This window comes from Vidua chalybeata, chromosome 3 (assembly GCF_026979565.1).
Source record: "Vidua chalybeata isolate OUT-0048 chromosome 3, bVidCha1 merged haplotype, whole genome shotgun sequence".
Lineage (NCBI taxonomy): Eukaryota > Metazoa > Chordata > Aves > Passeriformes > Viduidae > Vidua > Vidua chalybeata.
Window position 1 is genome coordinate 80911299 of NC_071532.1, and position 17972 is coordinate 80929270.

The 17972-nt window shown below is 42.8% G+C and overlaps 1 protein-coding gene across 1 annotated transcript in view; it reads left to right on the plus strand.

Annotated features, from left to right (window-relative positions):
* Nucleotides 1-1630: 1630 nt before the first annotated feature.
* ELOVL4 (ELOVL fatty acid elongase 4) overlaps nt 1631-17972 on the plus strand; it is a 36996-nt gene continuing 20654 nt past the window's right edge. Inside the window, exon 1 of the mRNA XM_053939164.1 lies at nt 1631-2002. Within this exon, the coding sequence (XP_053795139.1) occupies nt 1903-2002 (100 nt within the window). The 5' untranslated portion in view covers nt 1631-1902. The remainder of the gene's footprint in view (nt 2003-17972) is intronic.

Genomic DNA, 17972 nt, shown 5'->3' on the forward strand with positions numbered 1-17972 from the left:
TTTCCTTTCAATTTAAATGATAATGTTACAAAAAAGTTCTGAAGCTGTACTTTAGACAATGCTAACCACATATCAAGATACTAAATGTCCAACAATACACTCCAGTAGCTTCTCCTTTTGAAGACACAGGAAACACAGCTAACACTACACTGTCTGCCTGCAACTTGAGAAGCAGGTTGGTGTTCACCTTGCCCTACCCAGTGACAGATCCATTTCAGAGCTTTCACCAGACCTTCTGCCACGATCAGCGCCATCAAAACAAGGCATAAGTCCAGTCACTGTAATTCATGAAGAATTTTGATTGACTGTTCTCATGTGAGAGAAGTAGCAGCTGTCCATACATCCAAAACCTTGCTTCGCTCCAACTTTCAGCCAGCATTGGGGTCAGTTGGACTTCCCTGTCCATCGAGGCCTCCAGGTGTTGACATAGCTCCTCTTCCTCTTCCCAGCGTAGGTGATCCCTACTGCCAGCCACCTGGTTTTGGTGCAGTGACTCTGCTTCCAGTGGGGTAACTAGTGATGGCCAGTGTGCCTCTCCTGTCCATAGGGCTGGGATCGCAGCAGCCAGAGCAGTGCGGGAGCTAAGCCAGGCCTGCCTCACCCAGGAGGAGGAGTGAGAGCTGTGCTCACCAAGACCAAGTGACAACAAGTGACAGAGGTGCTGCTGCACTGGAGGAGGGAGAGGCAGACACCATCTGATCTGCTGCCTGCTAGATGGAAAGCTTGCAACTTGGGTGGAGCAGGTCCCCTCCTGCCCCTCACTCCCGAGGGTGTCATGTAGCCATCTGCACTATGCAAGATCATGGGGCAGACAAGCTGCCAAGAAGGAGATAAGAAGCAAAGGGTGTGAGGAGCAGGTGGTGCCTTTACACCAGACAGAGGGTTTGCTGGGACTGAAACACGGGGTGCAGAATGGATGCTTCTCCTGCAGCACCCAGCAACACTCCGGGCAGCTGAATCTCTCTGCTCCATGAAACGACCATAAAGGCCTCGGTCCAGGAGATAAGGGGAGGTGTGAGAAGGGCAGCTGGGTGGCACTCGAAGGCTGGCCAGGGAAGTGCTACCAGGGGGTGGGGCAGGGAGGTAGCGAGGTCCCGTTGCGGTTGCCGGTGTTAGCCGTGCTGGGAGGAGAAGGGATCTTAGCGAGTGCTCCTGGAAGCAGCAGAAGAGCCTCGATACGCACACACGGAGATAACGCCAACACCGCTCACGCCGGACCCTCGGCGTGTCTGCCAAGGGGTAGCAGGAGGGGAAGAGAGAAGAAAAATCCAAACTTACACGAAGAGAAAAGAAAGAAAGGAAACAGGAGTTGGCTGAAATACTCATTTTCCCCCTTTCTGGTAAAATAAAAAATAAAAAAACCTCCTATTTGAACATAAAAAGCCAGGCTGAGATAACAAGCGCCTCCTCGCCACCCCGCACGCCCCCCTGAGGGAGGAGGAGCGGGTCCCCGCGCCGCCCGCACCTGCTCCGGCGGGGCCGCCGGGCGCCTGCGCGGCCGGGCCGCTCCGCGGGGCCGCGGGACGGCGGACACGTGACGCGCCCGCCCGCACCGCGCCGGGCGCCGCGCACCGAGCCGGGAGCACCGAGCCGGGAGCACCGAGCCGGGAGCACCGAGCCGGGAGCACCGAGCCGGGAGCACCGCGCTGCGGAGTACCGAGCTGCGGAGCCGCGGCCGCCGCCGCGCCGCCCCCCGCCTCCGCGCCCTCCACCCTGCCCGCGGGGCACGGGAGCCGGTGACGGGAGCGAGGCGGAGTCTGGAGGGAAGATACGGAGAGATAGAGATTTAAATCACATCCCCGGCTGTAGAAGGGGCAGCAGCAGCAGCAGCCCCGGCGCAGAGGCACGGACGCACGCGCCGAGACAGGTCTGCCGGCTCCGCCGCTGCTGCTGCTGCTCACCATGGGTGCCGCCGCCGCCGAGCCCCCCAGCGCCATGGGCCTGGTGTCCAGCGTGGTGAACGACACCCTCGAGTTCTACCGCTGGACCTGGAGCATCCGAGGTAACGCGCCAGGGCGGCCGCGGCCCCGCCATCGCCGTGCCCGGCGCCCCCCGCCCGCTGCCGCTGATGCGCAGCGGCTCAAAATGGCTCCATCTCCCGGGAGACGCGGAGCGCGCTCCGCTCCCCGGGATGGGGCGGCCGCGGGGGCAGACCCCCCCCCCCCCCCCCCCCCCCCGGCTCCCGCCTGCCCTCCTCGCCCCTCCGGGTGCGCTCGGTGCAGTGTTTGTTTATCCGCCGTAATCCCGTGTAGCGGCCCGGGGTGCGCGGGGCATCGATCCGAGGCAAGGTGAGCGCGTCCCCCGGGCGCCCGCGGGTGGACGTAGCGAAATCCGCTTCCCAGGGCCGTGGTTCCTCCGGGTCTCTGCCGCCGCGGCGTGCCTTGGGGTTGTCACACGGGGATGTGATGTCGGAGGTAAGCGAGCCCCCCCGGCACAGCCGGTCTTTGGCTTCTGCGGCAGGTGGGAGCCCCACGTCGGCATCGCGTGGAGTTCAGCAAAAGAAATGAGGAAATGGTTGTTACCGCCAGTGCAGCAGCTTTGCATTTTATATTAAATGTGTTTGGGTCAGTCCTGCTGTTTTCCGTGCTCCGCTCCTGTATTGGCACTCCACGACTGCAATGTGGCAGATGCTGAAGGAAGAGTAAATGTCTTGGAATATGGAGAAATGTGCAAAAGCAGCTTGTAGTGCTGGGACAGCAAATGAGGCGGTACCTTGCTGCAGTGACCGGTAGCTCTGGAAGTGTTATTGGTCAGCGTGAATGGTTCTGTCTCGTGTGTCAAATGAAAGGAGTCGCTTTCACAGTTGCTATTGTGAGTAGCCACGGGCAGCTGGCAGAAGGATCATTTACTCCTCTGGATGTTTTCTTCATTTTTTCGTTGTCCACGCAACGATGAGGTTTAGCTATTTTGAAACGCGCAGTGCAACTGTGGATGTATTTCGTGGCGGTGAGATAGGTGGGAATGTGGAAGCTCACTGCATCAGCAGTCTTTGCTTTTCCGCCCCCCCTCCCTTCTGCCATCTGTCAGATAATAAATTAATCTTATGTTATAGATGGAAGGAGCTCACTTTTTTCGCAATTAGCCTTTCCATAACTCCCGTGTTTTGCTATATTTTTAAAATTGAGCCTGCATGCTTATTTTTCTCTTCTGTTTTTAAAAACTGCCAGAATACGAGAGCAAATAAAAATGCTTGCAGCAGCACTGCATTGTAATCTACCAGTGTTTGCTCTCTGACTCTTGCAACATACAATTGTTCATAGACTGCCAGGTAATGAATGAAAGAAATGCTATTCTAGTCAACCAATAGCATTTTCAGATGGATATAAAAATAGATGTGGGTACAAAGTTGATAACCTTGTCGATTACTTGATTTATTGGAAAAAAATAACTCATGTTCTGATATATTTCCTCAACTTCAAAAAATGTTATTTAAGTCTGTCAATAGACCATGTCTATTGTAAGCAAAAATGATCAGAGGAGGGGAAAAAAAAGAAGGAAAAGCAAGTAAATGTTAAGAATGTAATGATAAGTAAGTAACAGTGATACTACACATACAGCAAACTTTTTTCTTCTGCTTCTTTGGAGGATGTTAAGCAGTAGTAGGATCACATTGTTATTGCCCCTAAAATATGTGTAAGTCTTACTAATTTACTAATGGAAACATTTTAATTTTTGCTTTAAATTCGGTAGCATTGCTGTTAGAGCAGGATTCCATTGTAATGAAGTCATCAGTCCTATCTTGTGGAGAGTTTCTTGTTCAGATTTTGGATTACAGCAGGTCCCTTCAAAGCTAGTTTTGAGTAGAGCCTAAGTCACATGAAAAACACATTACAGTTCTTATTTATACCCAGCAGCATGTGGAACAAGGTTCTCCTGTAGTTTTCACAGTCAGGTAGGGATGGGTGAAACATGTAATGTGTCACATTGTAGTTACAAGGTAGCTCAGGATAAGAAAGTGTTATTCATGAGGCAATGCTGTGTGGCTCTTCAGTGAAATAATTTTTAATGCCCTAAGTTGTGCAAAAATACCTGCTCAGTTTGCTGCTTTTCTGCATGTTTCTTTGTTGAGATAAAAATAATTGTCTCCATTTGCCATCTCTGAGTGAACATACAGCATACTTTCAGTACCTAAAAGGGACACAAGAGCAGGAGAGGGACCTTTTACAAGGGCACGTAGTGATAGGACAAGGTAATGGCTTCAGACTGAAAGAGAGTAAGTTTAGATAGCAGGAAAAAATCCTCTCTTGCAAGGGTGATGAGGCACAGGAACAGGTTGCCCAGAGAACTTATGGATGCCCCATCCCTGGAATTGTTCAAGGCCAAGTTGGATGAGGCTCTGAAATTCTAGTGGAAGGTATGTCTGCCCATGGAAGGGTGGTTGGAAGTAGATGATCTTCAGTCCCTTCCAACCCAAACCATTCTATGATACGTTAAAATTGTGAATTCAGCACTGTTATGAATTCATGCAATTCACCTTTGTGTTAAGAGCTATGACAGTAATGTTGCTCAACAGAAAACACCAATTATGGCATGCAAGACCATTGCCTAATGTTCAATATCATTAAATAAAAAACTATACCACGCAGCAAAGTTGCTCAACAAATGATGCTATGCAATAGCATTACACAATAAATCATACTGAAACACTACTACACAGCAAAATTACACAACAAAATGTGAAGAAATTTTATTCCCACTACTACTCCTACACTTATTCTCTCCATTTCCCACTTCCATTTTTTATTGAACACCTGTGTGTCTTTAGCCCTGTTCTCTGTATTCAGCAAGATTGGCTTGCCAGTAGGTGCTTTCTCCTGCTGCCTTGGACTCCTGTGATAACACTTGTGTAGGACTGTGCCAGAACATCCCACTGAGTCTTGTGCTGCTTTATTTTTGTACATTAAAAATTTGATCATTTTCCTCCCCTGCTTTGTGCTATTGAAAAAGCAACTGACCTTTTCTGAGACCAAAAAAAAAAGACCCCAAAAGACCAAGTATATAATGAGCCTAAATGGATTTTGAGTTGATGTTACAATTTCTTTTAGCATTAAGCATGCTGTCTAAAGTTGGTTTGTGGTTTTGGTTTTTGAAGTCTTGCATTTGGGAGTAGTAGCAGTGTTCTGTGACTTTTTCCCCAAGTATATTATCAAATACATTTTCAGCATTAGCTTGATGCTTTTGCTTGTTTATTTGTTGCAAGATTACTTTTTTTCTCTCCACCCATGACTACTTTTCAGACCCCTTTCATGAAAGCCCAAAATCCATTGTAACCATATATTCACCTAGGAGGCTGAAGGACATAATTTAGGAAGCCATAATCTTCAAGAAGAAATAGAAAGGTGGTCAGAGGAACAGTTACTATCAGGGAATATGATCTAGGAATTCCATGCCCTTATTTCTGTAAGGGCATGGGACCAGTTCCATGTAATTGTTAGGGCAGGGCTTCCTTCTTTCTCTCAGCTCGAGTGGCTGGTTGAGGTTGGATTTGCCAGGAAGGATTAAGGGTATGATTAGATGACTGAGCAAGTGACTTAAAGGGAGGTTCCAGGCTGAGTCCAGGGGAACTATTAAGATGAATAACTCAGGACACAATCCAGGAAAGAAGAGTGTGGAAATCTCAAAATGTGGGTGAAGAGACCATTGTCAGTCGGCAAGGGGGAATAGGAGACTGTGGCTTGAAAAGAAGATTCATGAAACACTGTACAAAAATATTTATTTAGAGGAACTACTTAATTTGAATATACTGAGCTAAGGAACAGAAGGCTTTACTGACTTTGGGTGAGAATGATTGTTCTTGGAGCTCAAGAGTTTAAAGAAGGCAGGGCCATCCCAGGCCACGTGGGACTGCTTTGGAACAGCAACTATTTACAGCTGTTGCAGTTAATAAGATTACAGACTTTTTCCATCAGTAGGAAAGGAGAGATGCAAACTTTCACTTTAGTGGTAGGGTAGTGTTCTACCTAGTATCTTGTTCAGGAGCAACATCAACTGTAGGTTTTATCGGTTGGGTCAGAAGTCTAAGGCGGTGAGGATGGAGAAGATGGGAAACTTAAAGCTGGTTGCCCAAAAGGAGAACCAGTGGAGCAGCTTCCATGAACACTTTTACTAGGAGATCTTGGGACTAGTTTAAAATTACCCAGGAAGTTCAGGTTCATTTTCTTTTTCAGTCCAGGGAACAGAACCAGAACAAAACACATTTCTTCTTCCCTTGTACCTTCCTCCACAGAGAACCCAAGTATGACCAAAGGATCCTGAGTGTTTATGCTTGAGAAAGGTTCACTGGGGTGCTTAGCAGAACACTCTGAGTGCAAGTAGTCCCTTGTAGCTGAGGATCTGTGCCAAAGCTGGAGGCAAGTAGAATGCCAGTGAAAGTGCTTCAGAGGATGATGATGGGGAAAGAAAGAGAACGAAGGGTGAGATTAAGGTCCATGAAGTCTGTTTCACAGAAACAAAGCAGAACATGTTCCTAAACTTTCAGAGGGCTGGCTGAGCATCAGATTTGGTGATATGGCACAATACTTGTCTTGCAGATACAATATTCTTCTCAAGGGAATAGTTTTTTTTCAGTCTGTGGCCATGACTGGGTAAAACACAAGGATTAGACAGGGAGAAACATACTGGAAATGGAAAAGCTGTCTGACTGGGCTGGCTGTCTTGTGGCAGAAACACAGAAAAAACCTGTGGCAGAAACAGCACTGGAGAAATTGATTGTGAAAGTCAAGAATCTTAATGCCTAGATCATGAGATTGCTGTCAACTAAACTGAGCAATTGGAGCATCCCAGTTTATTTGATTCATTTGACATTTAATTGCCAGTTGGTGAAGGGAGGGAATTTATTAGAGAAGAAAAAAATAATGCTTGGTATTGAAGGCAATTTGCTGAGTGTTTGAGGGAAATTCTACCCCCTTTTCATCATCAGAAGATTTTTATCAGATTGTAGAACTCAAAAGACATAATCAGAACTAAACAGATACCAAGCATTTTTGGAAGTGGAAACATCATTCAGGAAAGTACATTAGTGAAGGGAAAATGTCTACTTAGAGATCTTGGGTCAGCAAGCTTCAAGACCTTGGTCATGAGGGAGTAGGAGAAGTAAAATGAACTCTATGGATGAGAAGCTGAGTTTTGAGTGAAGACTTCTCTTTCCTAAAATGAAGGAGCAGAAGTTGTAGGGGTGATATGCAAATCTCAGCTCCAGAAAAGAAATGAAACAGAAAAAAAACTTCAAAGAGCACCAGCAAGAATGTAATACAAACTTCTGTTTGAACACTCATCAGCATATTCCAGAAGGAAAAGGAAATGTGTAGACAAAATGACAAGAACATGACCGCATCTTTGAAAATTCATTCTAAAACTGTGTAGGTAGCATGTCTTTAAATCTTTGAAGGAAATAAGTTGTTATGAATACTCTTAAAGGAGAATCCATGGGAAAAGATCTGGAAATGGCTGTATACAGAATTTAACCAAGCTGATTGCATGATCTTAGTGCCTGCTGCAGAAGGCCAAATGACTAGATGTTTAGAATTCAGCACATGCTAAATTGCTGTTCCAGAGTTCCAAGCAAATCACGTTTCTCAGCTGAGGCATCATGAGGTGCAAATCAATATGTGGTCCTGGAGCCCCATACTGCAACCAGAGGTGAAGAATTCTTGAGAATTTGAAATACCCTTGCTATGAAGCAGATGCATTCATCCTGGAGGCTCCACTGGTTACAGAGCTTGATCAAGGATAGTGGCTGAACTCTTGTTCATAGGTAGCTGTCTCTAGTTGGAGCACCTTGACTAGGAGTGTTCGTAGTTGTCACCCTACATTCGTGCTGTGCTCAGGGTGTGTGTGGTTATAGATATGAACAACCAGAAGAGGCTGTATTCAAGGCAGCTGTGCTGTCCTATGCAACCTGGGAAGAGTGTCAAAGGCTGCACAAGGACAGGTAGTAGAAGAAGCTTAGGGAACATAGGATGTAGTTCCTTTTAAGGTCTTGTAGATGAGGAGTGGGTGAGGCGAGACTCCACTTTTTCCTCTGCCAGTCCAGACAGGTTTTTTGGAGTTACTTGATTGATTAGGAGAACATTTAGATAAAAGGTGAATGAATGAAAAGACTCCAAACAGATATGGAGGGGACTTTGAGAGGAAGAACTTGCTAGGATGCAAGGCTAAGTGGGGAGAAGAGGCTGTTGTGTGTACTGAAGAGTTTTTTGAGGTAGGGCAAGTGAGGTTGAATGAATGCCTGAATGGCCTGAAAAACTGGAGATAAATGAGAGTTCATTTATCTAAAAAGAATTGACCATTAAAAGAATGACAGCTTTGGCTTTTAAAGATATGACTGGGGTGTTCCCAGAGCACAGGAGTTGTGACAGTGTGATTTTAAGGACAGCTCTGATCCATAAGTTAGGACTTCTCTGACTGGTAAATAAATGACAAGGCCTTGCTTTCTCAAGCTGTATTTGGAAACCAAGTTGGAGCTACCACTGCATTTCATAAGGATCTCTTTGAGTGGGGCTGTCTGACTGACACCTCATTTAGGAGGATGTAGATGCTGAATACAGTTCCTGGATCTTGTATGGTGACAAGTGGGTACTCAGTGTTGTCAAACTTAAGTGCTTCTGAGTGTGTGAACTTCAAAGTCTTGTGGAATTTTAAGGATGCAAATGAAGGCAGCTCTGAAATTCAGGCTTGGCAAGGCTTAGGTGTTAGCCCTGTTGGGGTTTTGAGTACTGCATCCCAGCTAGTAGGCAAAGCAATAAGTAGCTGCAAGGCAAGCCTGGAGATCAATAGAGTGCAACGTGGTTTGTATTAAATCATTTTGTGTGTGCTTGGATCTCAAGATAAGCATGAGCTAAATTGCCTTTCTCTTATGGAAGGTGAGGGAGAATAAGCTACCTCAGTTTGGCCTGCATTTGATGCAAGATAGTGATGCCTGTGGGCATCCAATTGCTCTTGGCTTTGTTTTGCTTGTGTGCCTGCAGCTCAACTTCTTTCTTTAGGTACTTGAATAATTTCAGTGGTTTGATCCTTAACTCCTGTCCTGGAATGTTCACTCTCTCTGTGGCATTGTGTCTGCTTTCCCATTGTACCATGGGATTCTTCCCTTGTATTGTGTTTGCATGGCAAGGGTTTGCTGCTAGGGGGACTATGCTAGAAGCTTCCCCCATGTCCAACAGAGCCAATGCCAGCCCATTCCAAGATGGGCCCACTCCTGGCCAAGGCTGAGCCAATCAGTGGTGGTAATAAAATCTCAGTGACAACAATCCCACCATCAAAGGCAGCGTGGCCAGCAGATTGAGGCAGGTGAGTCTGTCCCTCTACTCCACTCTTGTGAGACCTTCCACCTCTGGGGTCCCCAGCACAAAAAAGACAATTCTTCTAAGACAATGACCTAACGGAGCAAATCTAGAGCAGGGCCACCAAGTTGTTCAGAGGGATGGAGCATCCCTCCTATGAGGAAAGGCTAGGAGAATTGGAATTGTTCAGCCTGGAAAAGAGAAGGCTTTGGGGTGACCTAATTGTGTCCTTCCAGTATCTGAAAGGAGCCTACAAGAAAAATGGAATGAAACTTTTTACAAGGGCATGTGGTGAGAGGATAAGGGGGAATGGCTTCAAACTGAAAGAGTGGAGGTTTAGGTTAGAAATTTTAGGAAAAATTTCTTTATTCTGAGGATGGTGAGATGCTGGAACAGATTGTCCAGAGAAGCTGTGCATGCTCCATCCCTGCGAATGTTTAAAGCCAGGTTGGATGAGGCTCTAAACAACCCAGTCTAGTGGAAGATGTCCCTGCTCATGACAGAGTTGTTTGAAGTGGATGATCTTTAATGTCCCTTCCAAACCAGGCCATTCTATGATTTTACAGTAATGTATTTAAGAAGAGGGGGAAAAAAGGCACAGAAGTAATTGCAGCCAGAGAAGAGTGAGAATATGTGATACAAACCACTCTGCAGACATGGAGCTCAGGGAAGGAAGGCAAGGAGGTGCTCCAGGCACTGGAGCAGAGATTCCCCTGCAGCCCATGGGAAAGACCACGGTGAGATACCTGTGCCTCTGATGCCTGTGGAGGTTGATAGGGCTGCAGAGATCAATCTGCAGCCAGTGGAGGAGCAGCATACCAGAGCAGGTGGATGCTGTAAGAAGGCTGTGACCCCATGGGAAGCCTGTGCTGGAGCAGGCTCCTGACGGGAAGGATCCCACACTGAATCACTTTGTGAAGAGCTGCAGTCTGTGGGAAGGACTCAGGCTGGAGAATTTCATGGAGGACTGTCTCCTTTGGGAGCAACCTGACACTGGAGCAGGGGCAAGACCCCTCCTCCTAAGGAGGAAGCAGCATCAGAAACAGCACGTGATGAACTGACTGTAATCCTTATTCCCCATCTCCCATTGCCACTGGCAGGGAGAAGATAGAGAATCAGGGTGAAGTTAAGCCTGGGAAGGAGAGAGAGTTTGGGAGAAAGGTGCTTTTCAGGTTTGTTCTACTTCTCATTATACAACTCAGATCTTGATTGGTAATAAAGTAAGCAATTTCCCCAAGTCACATCTGTTTTGTCCATGACCGTAATCAGTTTGTGACCTCTCCCTGTCCTTACTACTCTCTCCAGCTCCCTGAAAGGTGGCTGCAGTCAGGTGAGGGTCAGTCTCTTTCTCCAGGCAGCAGCTGACAGAATGAGAGGACACAGTGCTAAGCTGCACCAAGGGAAATATAGGTTGGATATCAGGAAAAAGTTTTTTATGGAAAGAGTGATAAAGTACTGGACTGGTCTGCCCGGGGAGGTGGTGGAGTCACCACCCCTGGATGTGTTTAAAAAAAGACTGGATGTGGCACTCGGTGCCATGGTTTAGTTGAGGTGTAGGGGCAGGGGTTGGACTGGATGATCTTGAAGGTCTTACAACCTGGTGATTCTGTGAATTCTGTGATTCTGATTAACTCATGAGCCTTATCTTCTATTTTCTCTACTCTGTCCAGCTGAGAGGGGAGTGATAGCAGCTTTGGTGGGTACCTGGCCTTCAGAGAGGGTCAAACCACCACATCCCTGGTTTCACTTTCAGTTTCAGCATAATCATGAACTCTTGACTGGTTTGTTTCCATCATATTTTCCTATTCCTCTTATCTATTTCTGCTATATCTAAAAAGTGTCTTCTTCCAGCTCTTGCATATGTTGTGTTTAGTTTACATGCTTGACTATAGCGTTCTTCTATTTTTTTTTTCTGCTTATAGATATTATCTCCTTGATTCTTTCTCCCAGTTAGGACCAATAACAAAAATTGTTTTATTGCTTTCTAAATGTTCCTAGAACATTGCTGAAAGAAGTGAATTTTTAACCCATGTCTTTCACGTTTTCTGTGGAGCCAGCAAATCTTCTCTCTGATGTGATTTTATGTCCTTCTATTCTTAGAACATAATTGTAACACCTTGTTTTTAAATGGTTTGAGTTAACATAAAGAAAAAAAAAAAAGAAAGTAGTTAGTAGTTAAATTGACTAGCTGGGTTGTAAATAGGAGACTTCATAATCATATTTTCTACACAGTTTAATATTTAGTGCTTTACCAGGAACAGATGTGCCTAATAGAAATACTTACATACAGAGTACCCCAAAATGCTTTGATAATTAGGTCAGGTTTTTTCCTACTCTGTCCAATCTCCATTTCAGTGAGACCTGGATTTTTTACGTTGAGAAACTTTTATTGCTGAAAGCATTAGAGAAGCTTGGGGCCCATGTGTCAGCATGGAAGGTAACACAACTGTGGAAGTGAAAAGACTCAGTTGTAGCAGTCATTTGGACATGGACATTATGTAGCTTCCAAACTGATGATTTTGCTACTGTGTACTTAGTGGATGAAAAATTCAGACCCTGATCATTCTTTTCTTCACTTTTGGGTTAAAAGCATTTTGTCATTCAGTTCATATTTTGAAAATCAGCATTTCAAAACTAGGCTTTTTTTTTTTTTTTTTTGTGCTTGGTTCCTCAACCCCCCAGTTTGTGATTTTTGCTGATGTTAAAGGGATGTTGAGGAATTAAGTTCTAAATGTTTTAGAGTTTTGTTTTCCTCAGAGGCTTTGACTGATGTATTTGTGTTAAGCTAACAGAAGACCAAATGCATCTCACAACTGTAAATTTACTTCTGCCTCTGAACTTTGAAGAGCTAATGCATTTCAGTGACTCCTTTTGTAGTTTTTAAAAAAACAAAATTCTCATCTCATTCATCCTTCTGTAAAACCAAAGTGATGAGGAGCATCCTTGTGATAATGCAAACAGGAAAACCAGGTAGTTTATCAGAGAGCTTTCTGTGCTGCTTCTGCAAATTTTCTCCAGTAGCTTTCTGGTATTATTCTTAGGTTGATTTCACTTGCCATTGCTGGTTTTCATACATGCTCAAGCACTGCATTTAAAAGTCTCTAAATGTTCATCTACAACCCCAAATAGCTGCATTACAAGAGCATCGATGTAAGTTGTTTATGTTTTCTGTGTAGTTAAACATCACTATCCTTCTGGTGTGTAAGCACATTAGACATGTCCCATGTATGCTGAGTATGTAGCACTTATCTACGGTGGATAAGACCTTGCAGAGTTGTTATTGAACTGATAATAATAGTCTTTCACATTTTTCAATGAACTTATGTTTAAACTGAAGGAATCCAGTAGCAATATCTGTCTTTGGAGAAGATCATCATACCCTATGATCATCCCCTTCAGCATTCTAAAACTCTGGGTGGGCCAGTAGACTAATCTGTTATTGCAACATTGAATGTGCATAAGTCCTGTGTTTGTATTGCTGCTTACTGATACTCCTACAACTGTTTTCATAGTGCCAAACCCCAGTGCTTTTGTATGAAGTAATGACATGTCCAGTCTGAGTTCAGAGACATAGTTTTGGCAAAAAACCATACATGTTTGAGTAGAAGTTTCAGTAGAAGAAAAGCTTTTTGAAGTGTGTTTTTTTGCAGTACTGCTATTGCTTTAGAAATACAAAGACATATGCTGGATCATAAAGTCTGCAACTAGTTTATAAAATTACATTGTATGGTAGGGTTGGGGGATTTGTATACTTTTGTCTGTTTACTCCATAACGTATAATATTTAAGAAAAAGCATGCAGGCATCATTGCATTGGGAATGCATCTTGCATTTGTGATGTTTGGAAAAGAAGGTTTGGCAACCAGAAGAATACTTCATGCCTCAAGGGCTTGTATCTTGCATATCTTGTATAAGCTTCAATGAGGATTATATTTTTATTATTACTTGAAGCAGAGCATTTGTACTGTCCCCACGAGTAATCATAATCAGTGGAGGAGATAAATATCATTTGAGCAAGGTAACCTCTTTGGACTTGAAAATCCTGAGACTTGATGGAAAATTGTCATGTGTCCTGAACTTCATAGTAATTCCATTACTATCCTTGTCTTGAAACACGTGTATAATGTAATTGCTGTATATAGGCACAAAGCCAATATGGTATTAATGACTGATAGGAGTCCTGAGAAGGCTGGAATGCTGGTCAGAATAATGGGAAGGCTAGTTAAAATACATCTGGCCTTTTAACAGCAAATTGGGATTTGGCCTTCCTGTTACTTTAATGGGAGTTTATGAAACACATGCACATTACACAGGTGTTCATTAGCTGCAGGAGATGTTGCTCTTAGCTGTGTGGCATTTTGATCTTATGTTGCTGTTTACAGTTTTAAAGAAGACTAAGCAGTCAAATACAAAGCCCTGAAATTCAAAACAAAGCCACAACTGGTTATGGGTGGTACCTGTTGGTCTTGCCTTTTAATCCTCTTGGTTTTGGGGCAGGCATCTCTCATTTCTGCCCGCAACAGGGTTTTGTACAGCAAACTTCGAATATGTGGGTTTCATTGTTTTGATTTTTGGGGTGTCCTCTCATTGTTCATTGTGCTTGAGGCTGAATACTCTTATTCTTGCACTTTAGTTTTATGGCTTGTTAAAATGACAATGCTTTGGCATAAAGTTTTGTCCTTGACCTGAACAAATTAGTTTGTTCCTGACTAGTTAAAGCTTAAGGATAGACAAAGCACTTAACTCAGATTTTTAGATTTATTATCAAAGATTAAAAAAAAAAAACTTGCTTTTCCTCTACTGAGCTACTAAGTACTGAAAAAAAATTACTTAAACCAGATGAGCTGTTATGCTTTTTTTCCTGGGTTTTGGGAACCTTTGTGCATATGATATCCTGTGTGTGTCATCCTTAGCTTTACCAATACCATACATGGCAAGAAATTCTTTACTGTGAGTGTGGTGAGGCACTGGAACAGGATGCCCAGAGAAGCTGTGGATGCCCCATCCCTGGAGTGTTCAAGGCCAGGTTGGATGGGGCTGTGAGCAACCTCTAGTGGGAGGTGTCTCTGCTCATGACAGGGTGATTTGAAGTGGATGTTCTGTAATGTCCCTTCCAACCTAAGCCATTCTATGATTCTCTGATACTCACATCTTTGTTTTCTTGCCAGTTATTACCACCACTGATACTGTGACATTATGATAATACAGAATTTTTTGTGAGATAAGGCAGCAGGGGCTTGACTGGTTCCTGAGAAACCAGTGCAAGGCTGATTTAAATGTTTGTAGAGTATGCAGAGATGAGCATGAAGATTATTCTATGACTGGAAAATATGCCTACAGGTGAATGAGATGAAGTGTTTCTTTAAGGAAAATTAAAAAAAAAAAAAGGCAACTAGTGAGTGACCTGATAACTGTTCAAAACTACCCAAATGAGGAAAGAAAAAAATGATGGGTCTAGGAATGGAAATTATAGTGAACTAGTTAAAGTTTAATCCTAATTTCTTCAGCTGTAGAGAGCAACTTTATGCTTGTTAACGTTTTACAGCAAGCTGCTATATGTACTACCAGGCTTGCTGCCTCTGAAAACATATCCTGTACTAAAATGGGAAATTCTTCTAAGATCTCTTGGCTTATACATGTGTTAATGGAAGCTTCATGGTCTTTGCTTTGTAGATGATATTAGATTCTTTCTGAGTTAGATACAGGTATCTTTGGCCCTGACAAACTCCTTAGAAACACCCATAGTGCCAGAGGACTGCAGACATTGCCAAGTGTGATAGGTAAGAAAGAAGTGTAAACTGGCCATTCTTTTTGTCCCAGTCATTTTGCTTTCCTGCAGCAATCTGTCTGCACAATCCCTCCTAAGAAGACATGGACTATTCTTTTGCCTGAGACATGTATGAGGCTATAGGGATATAATTTCAGTTCATGCAGTAGCTTCAATCTGCTATTACAAGATTTCTCATTAAAGAAACTTTATAAACTGAGATTATTAACAACAGGACAAGAGAAATGGCCTGAAGCTGTGCAGAGGGAGGTTCAGGTTGGACATCAGGATAAATTTCTTCACTGGACGGGGTGGTTAGACTTTGGAATGGGCTGCCCCAGGAAGTGGTGGAGTCACCATCCCTGGAGGTGTTCAAGAAATGACTGGACATGGCATTTAGGTGCTATGGTTTAATTGACATGGTGGTGTTCAGTCACAGGATGGACTAGATGATCCTGAAGGTCTTTTCCAACTTTAATGATTCTGTAATTCCATTAATTGAGGAATAGAGTGCAATTTGTGCAATGAATAATCAATAGCAAAGCAGGTAAGTTAATTCAAGCAATGACAACCAAAAAGAAAAATTAATTTGGGGCCATATGAACAGCTCTATTAAAATAATAGTAAGTGAATAAAAAAATTTTAATTCTACTGATTTTCTGTCCAAAAATATATGGCCACTCAACTTTCACTCTGAAAAGTGATAATGCTTCTTCATTATCAGTCTTCAGTCTCAAACTGTGCAGCCCATGTAGTCATGTACTGTTTTAAAGGCTAATTTTATAGCTTTAGCTGTTGTTGTTCTGAAGTGTTAGTTAGTCAGAGACTGAGCTTTTTTCTTGGAATTTCTACTAACTGCTAACAGTAAATCTACTTTTAAATGATTCTACTGTATTACTCAGTTTAGTTCAAAGGATAGGGTCTAATCAGGTAGATGCTTATTCAAGTTCGCTTTCAACAGATCCGGTCTGCAGTGATTGTGTAGCCAGAGTGAATCTTATATTCACTTCTAAATACTTACATGACTGGACCAGTATTTCTAATAAAAATCTTGGAGAGAAGTATATTGCATATTTATCTGTAGACAGAAAGAAAAGGGGGAGGGAGGGGATCACTAAAGCACTAAAATCACTGAAGGGATCTAGTGTGAAAACTTTGTAAACATTTTAAGGTGTGTGAAGTTATATTTCTCACCTGGTTTGTTGTTTTTTTTTTAATATGATATGTGTTTTCATTTTGTAATTATTTCAATTATAGTGGTAGTGGAACTAACAAAATGTGGGAAATTCTTAGATAATTAAACCACTGTGGTTCATGGAACAGTACTCCAATTAGGTGATACTGCTTTGCCTTCCTTATACTGTGGAGTTAAAATTTTACTTGTTTAAGGAAATCTTTCTTAAACTTGAGGCTGGCTTTGAGAGTGCTTTTGTTGAAATAAAGGTGATCTCCAGAGAGCTCTCACAGAAGCACTTTTAAATGCTCACTGTCATTTCTGCAGTGTCTTTAGAAATGTAATCGGACAGATGGATGTGCTGGATTGGCACTGTAAGTGTCTTTGCTGAGAATAGTATCAATAGCTATTAATAACTTCGAAAGTCTCTCCAGATAAATTAGTGAGTAGCAACCTTATAGCTCAGGAATACATATGTTGTTAAACTGAAGATTATCTAAGTATTTCTTTTGAACCAAACATGAGCACAGGGAATTGCAATAACCTTGTATTTTAGTGATGTAATATTTTCTCTAAAACTGATTGTAAAAGCAAAGATAACCACCATTGTACTGTTTCAGGATTTCTCGAGGTGAATGTCAAAATGACTGTGCTATGCATTTGTTTGCTTATTTTTCAAGTTTGTACTTCTCGGGGAAAGAAAAAAATTGATCATAGGCTAAGTAAAATGCAGGAAATTGAACCATCTAAAATCTTCTCTATCAGAAAGGAAATGCTGAAACGTGTTTAACAGAAATGCTTGCATATTAAAACAGTTACAGTATGTTTCTCAAAAATTTCTTGTGATTTATAATGCTAGAACAGCATCACTGCAGCCTTACTTATTGAAATTCATCTTCACTTTCCATCCATATTTCAGTATAGGTTAATTATGTCCTCTTTGGACATTGTCAGGCAGGATAATCAGTCCTTTTCACTGGTCCTGCTCTTCTTCTTGCTTTGAATTAAGAAATCAAAGGGATTTATATGTGTATTTCTTGTTAATTTCCCCACAAAAAGAATTACATGGTGCAAAGGTAGGTACCTCAGGGCAATTTCAATTATTTATATATATATATAAATAATAATATATATACTTAAATATAATATATATACATATAAATATATAGATGTAAGTTCTTCTGGTTTTTGCCTTTGCAAGGTGTAACTTTAGAAAGTATATACACAAAATGTCAAGAAAGCCTTGTGTATATACATATTTCCTGCTATTTCCTTACATAACAGTTATTTTTTATCAAGAGCATGTTAGTAGATGCCTTAGTCTAGGCTGGATTCATTTTTGCTATAAAGTATTTGTTCTAAAACTTTTCCCAGCTTACCAGAAGAGCACTGTGTTACAGGCTGTGCCATCACAGCAGACATTTTATTTGGGATCGAATTAGAATCTGGGTCTTGGGATTTGAAAGACAAACGCCTTAATCCCCTGAAAGATTCAGTCAATCTCTGTCAATTCTAATCAGGTAAAGGCATTGGTCTTTTTGCTTCACAGCAGTTGGAGGGATTTTTTTTAATTCAGGGAGCTAGCCTTTTTATTTCAAGCTTATTTCATCTTTGAGGTAAAAATGTCCCTTTTCTGTGTGAAGTACTGCAGGATTTAATGCACTCATATGTCCCCTTAAGCTATCACAGTTCTCTGTAATTTGCAGAAATCTTTTGTGGTCATCAGCACCAGCTAGTAAGTAGGACACAAA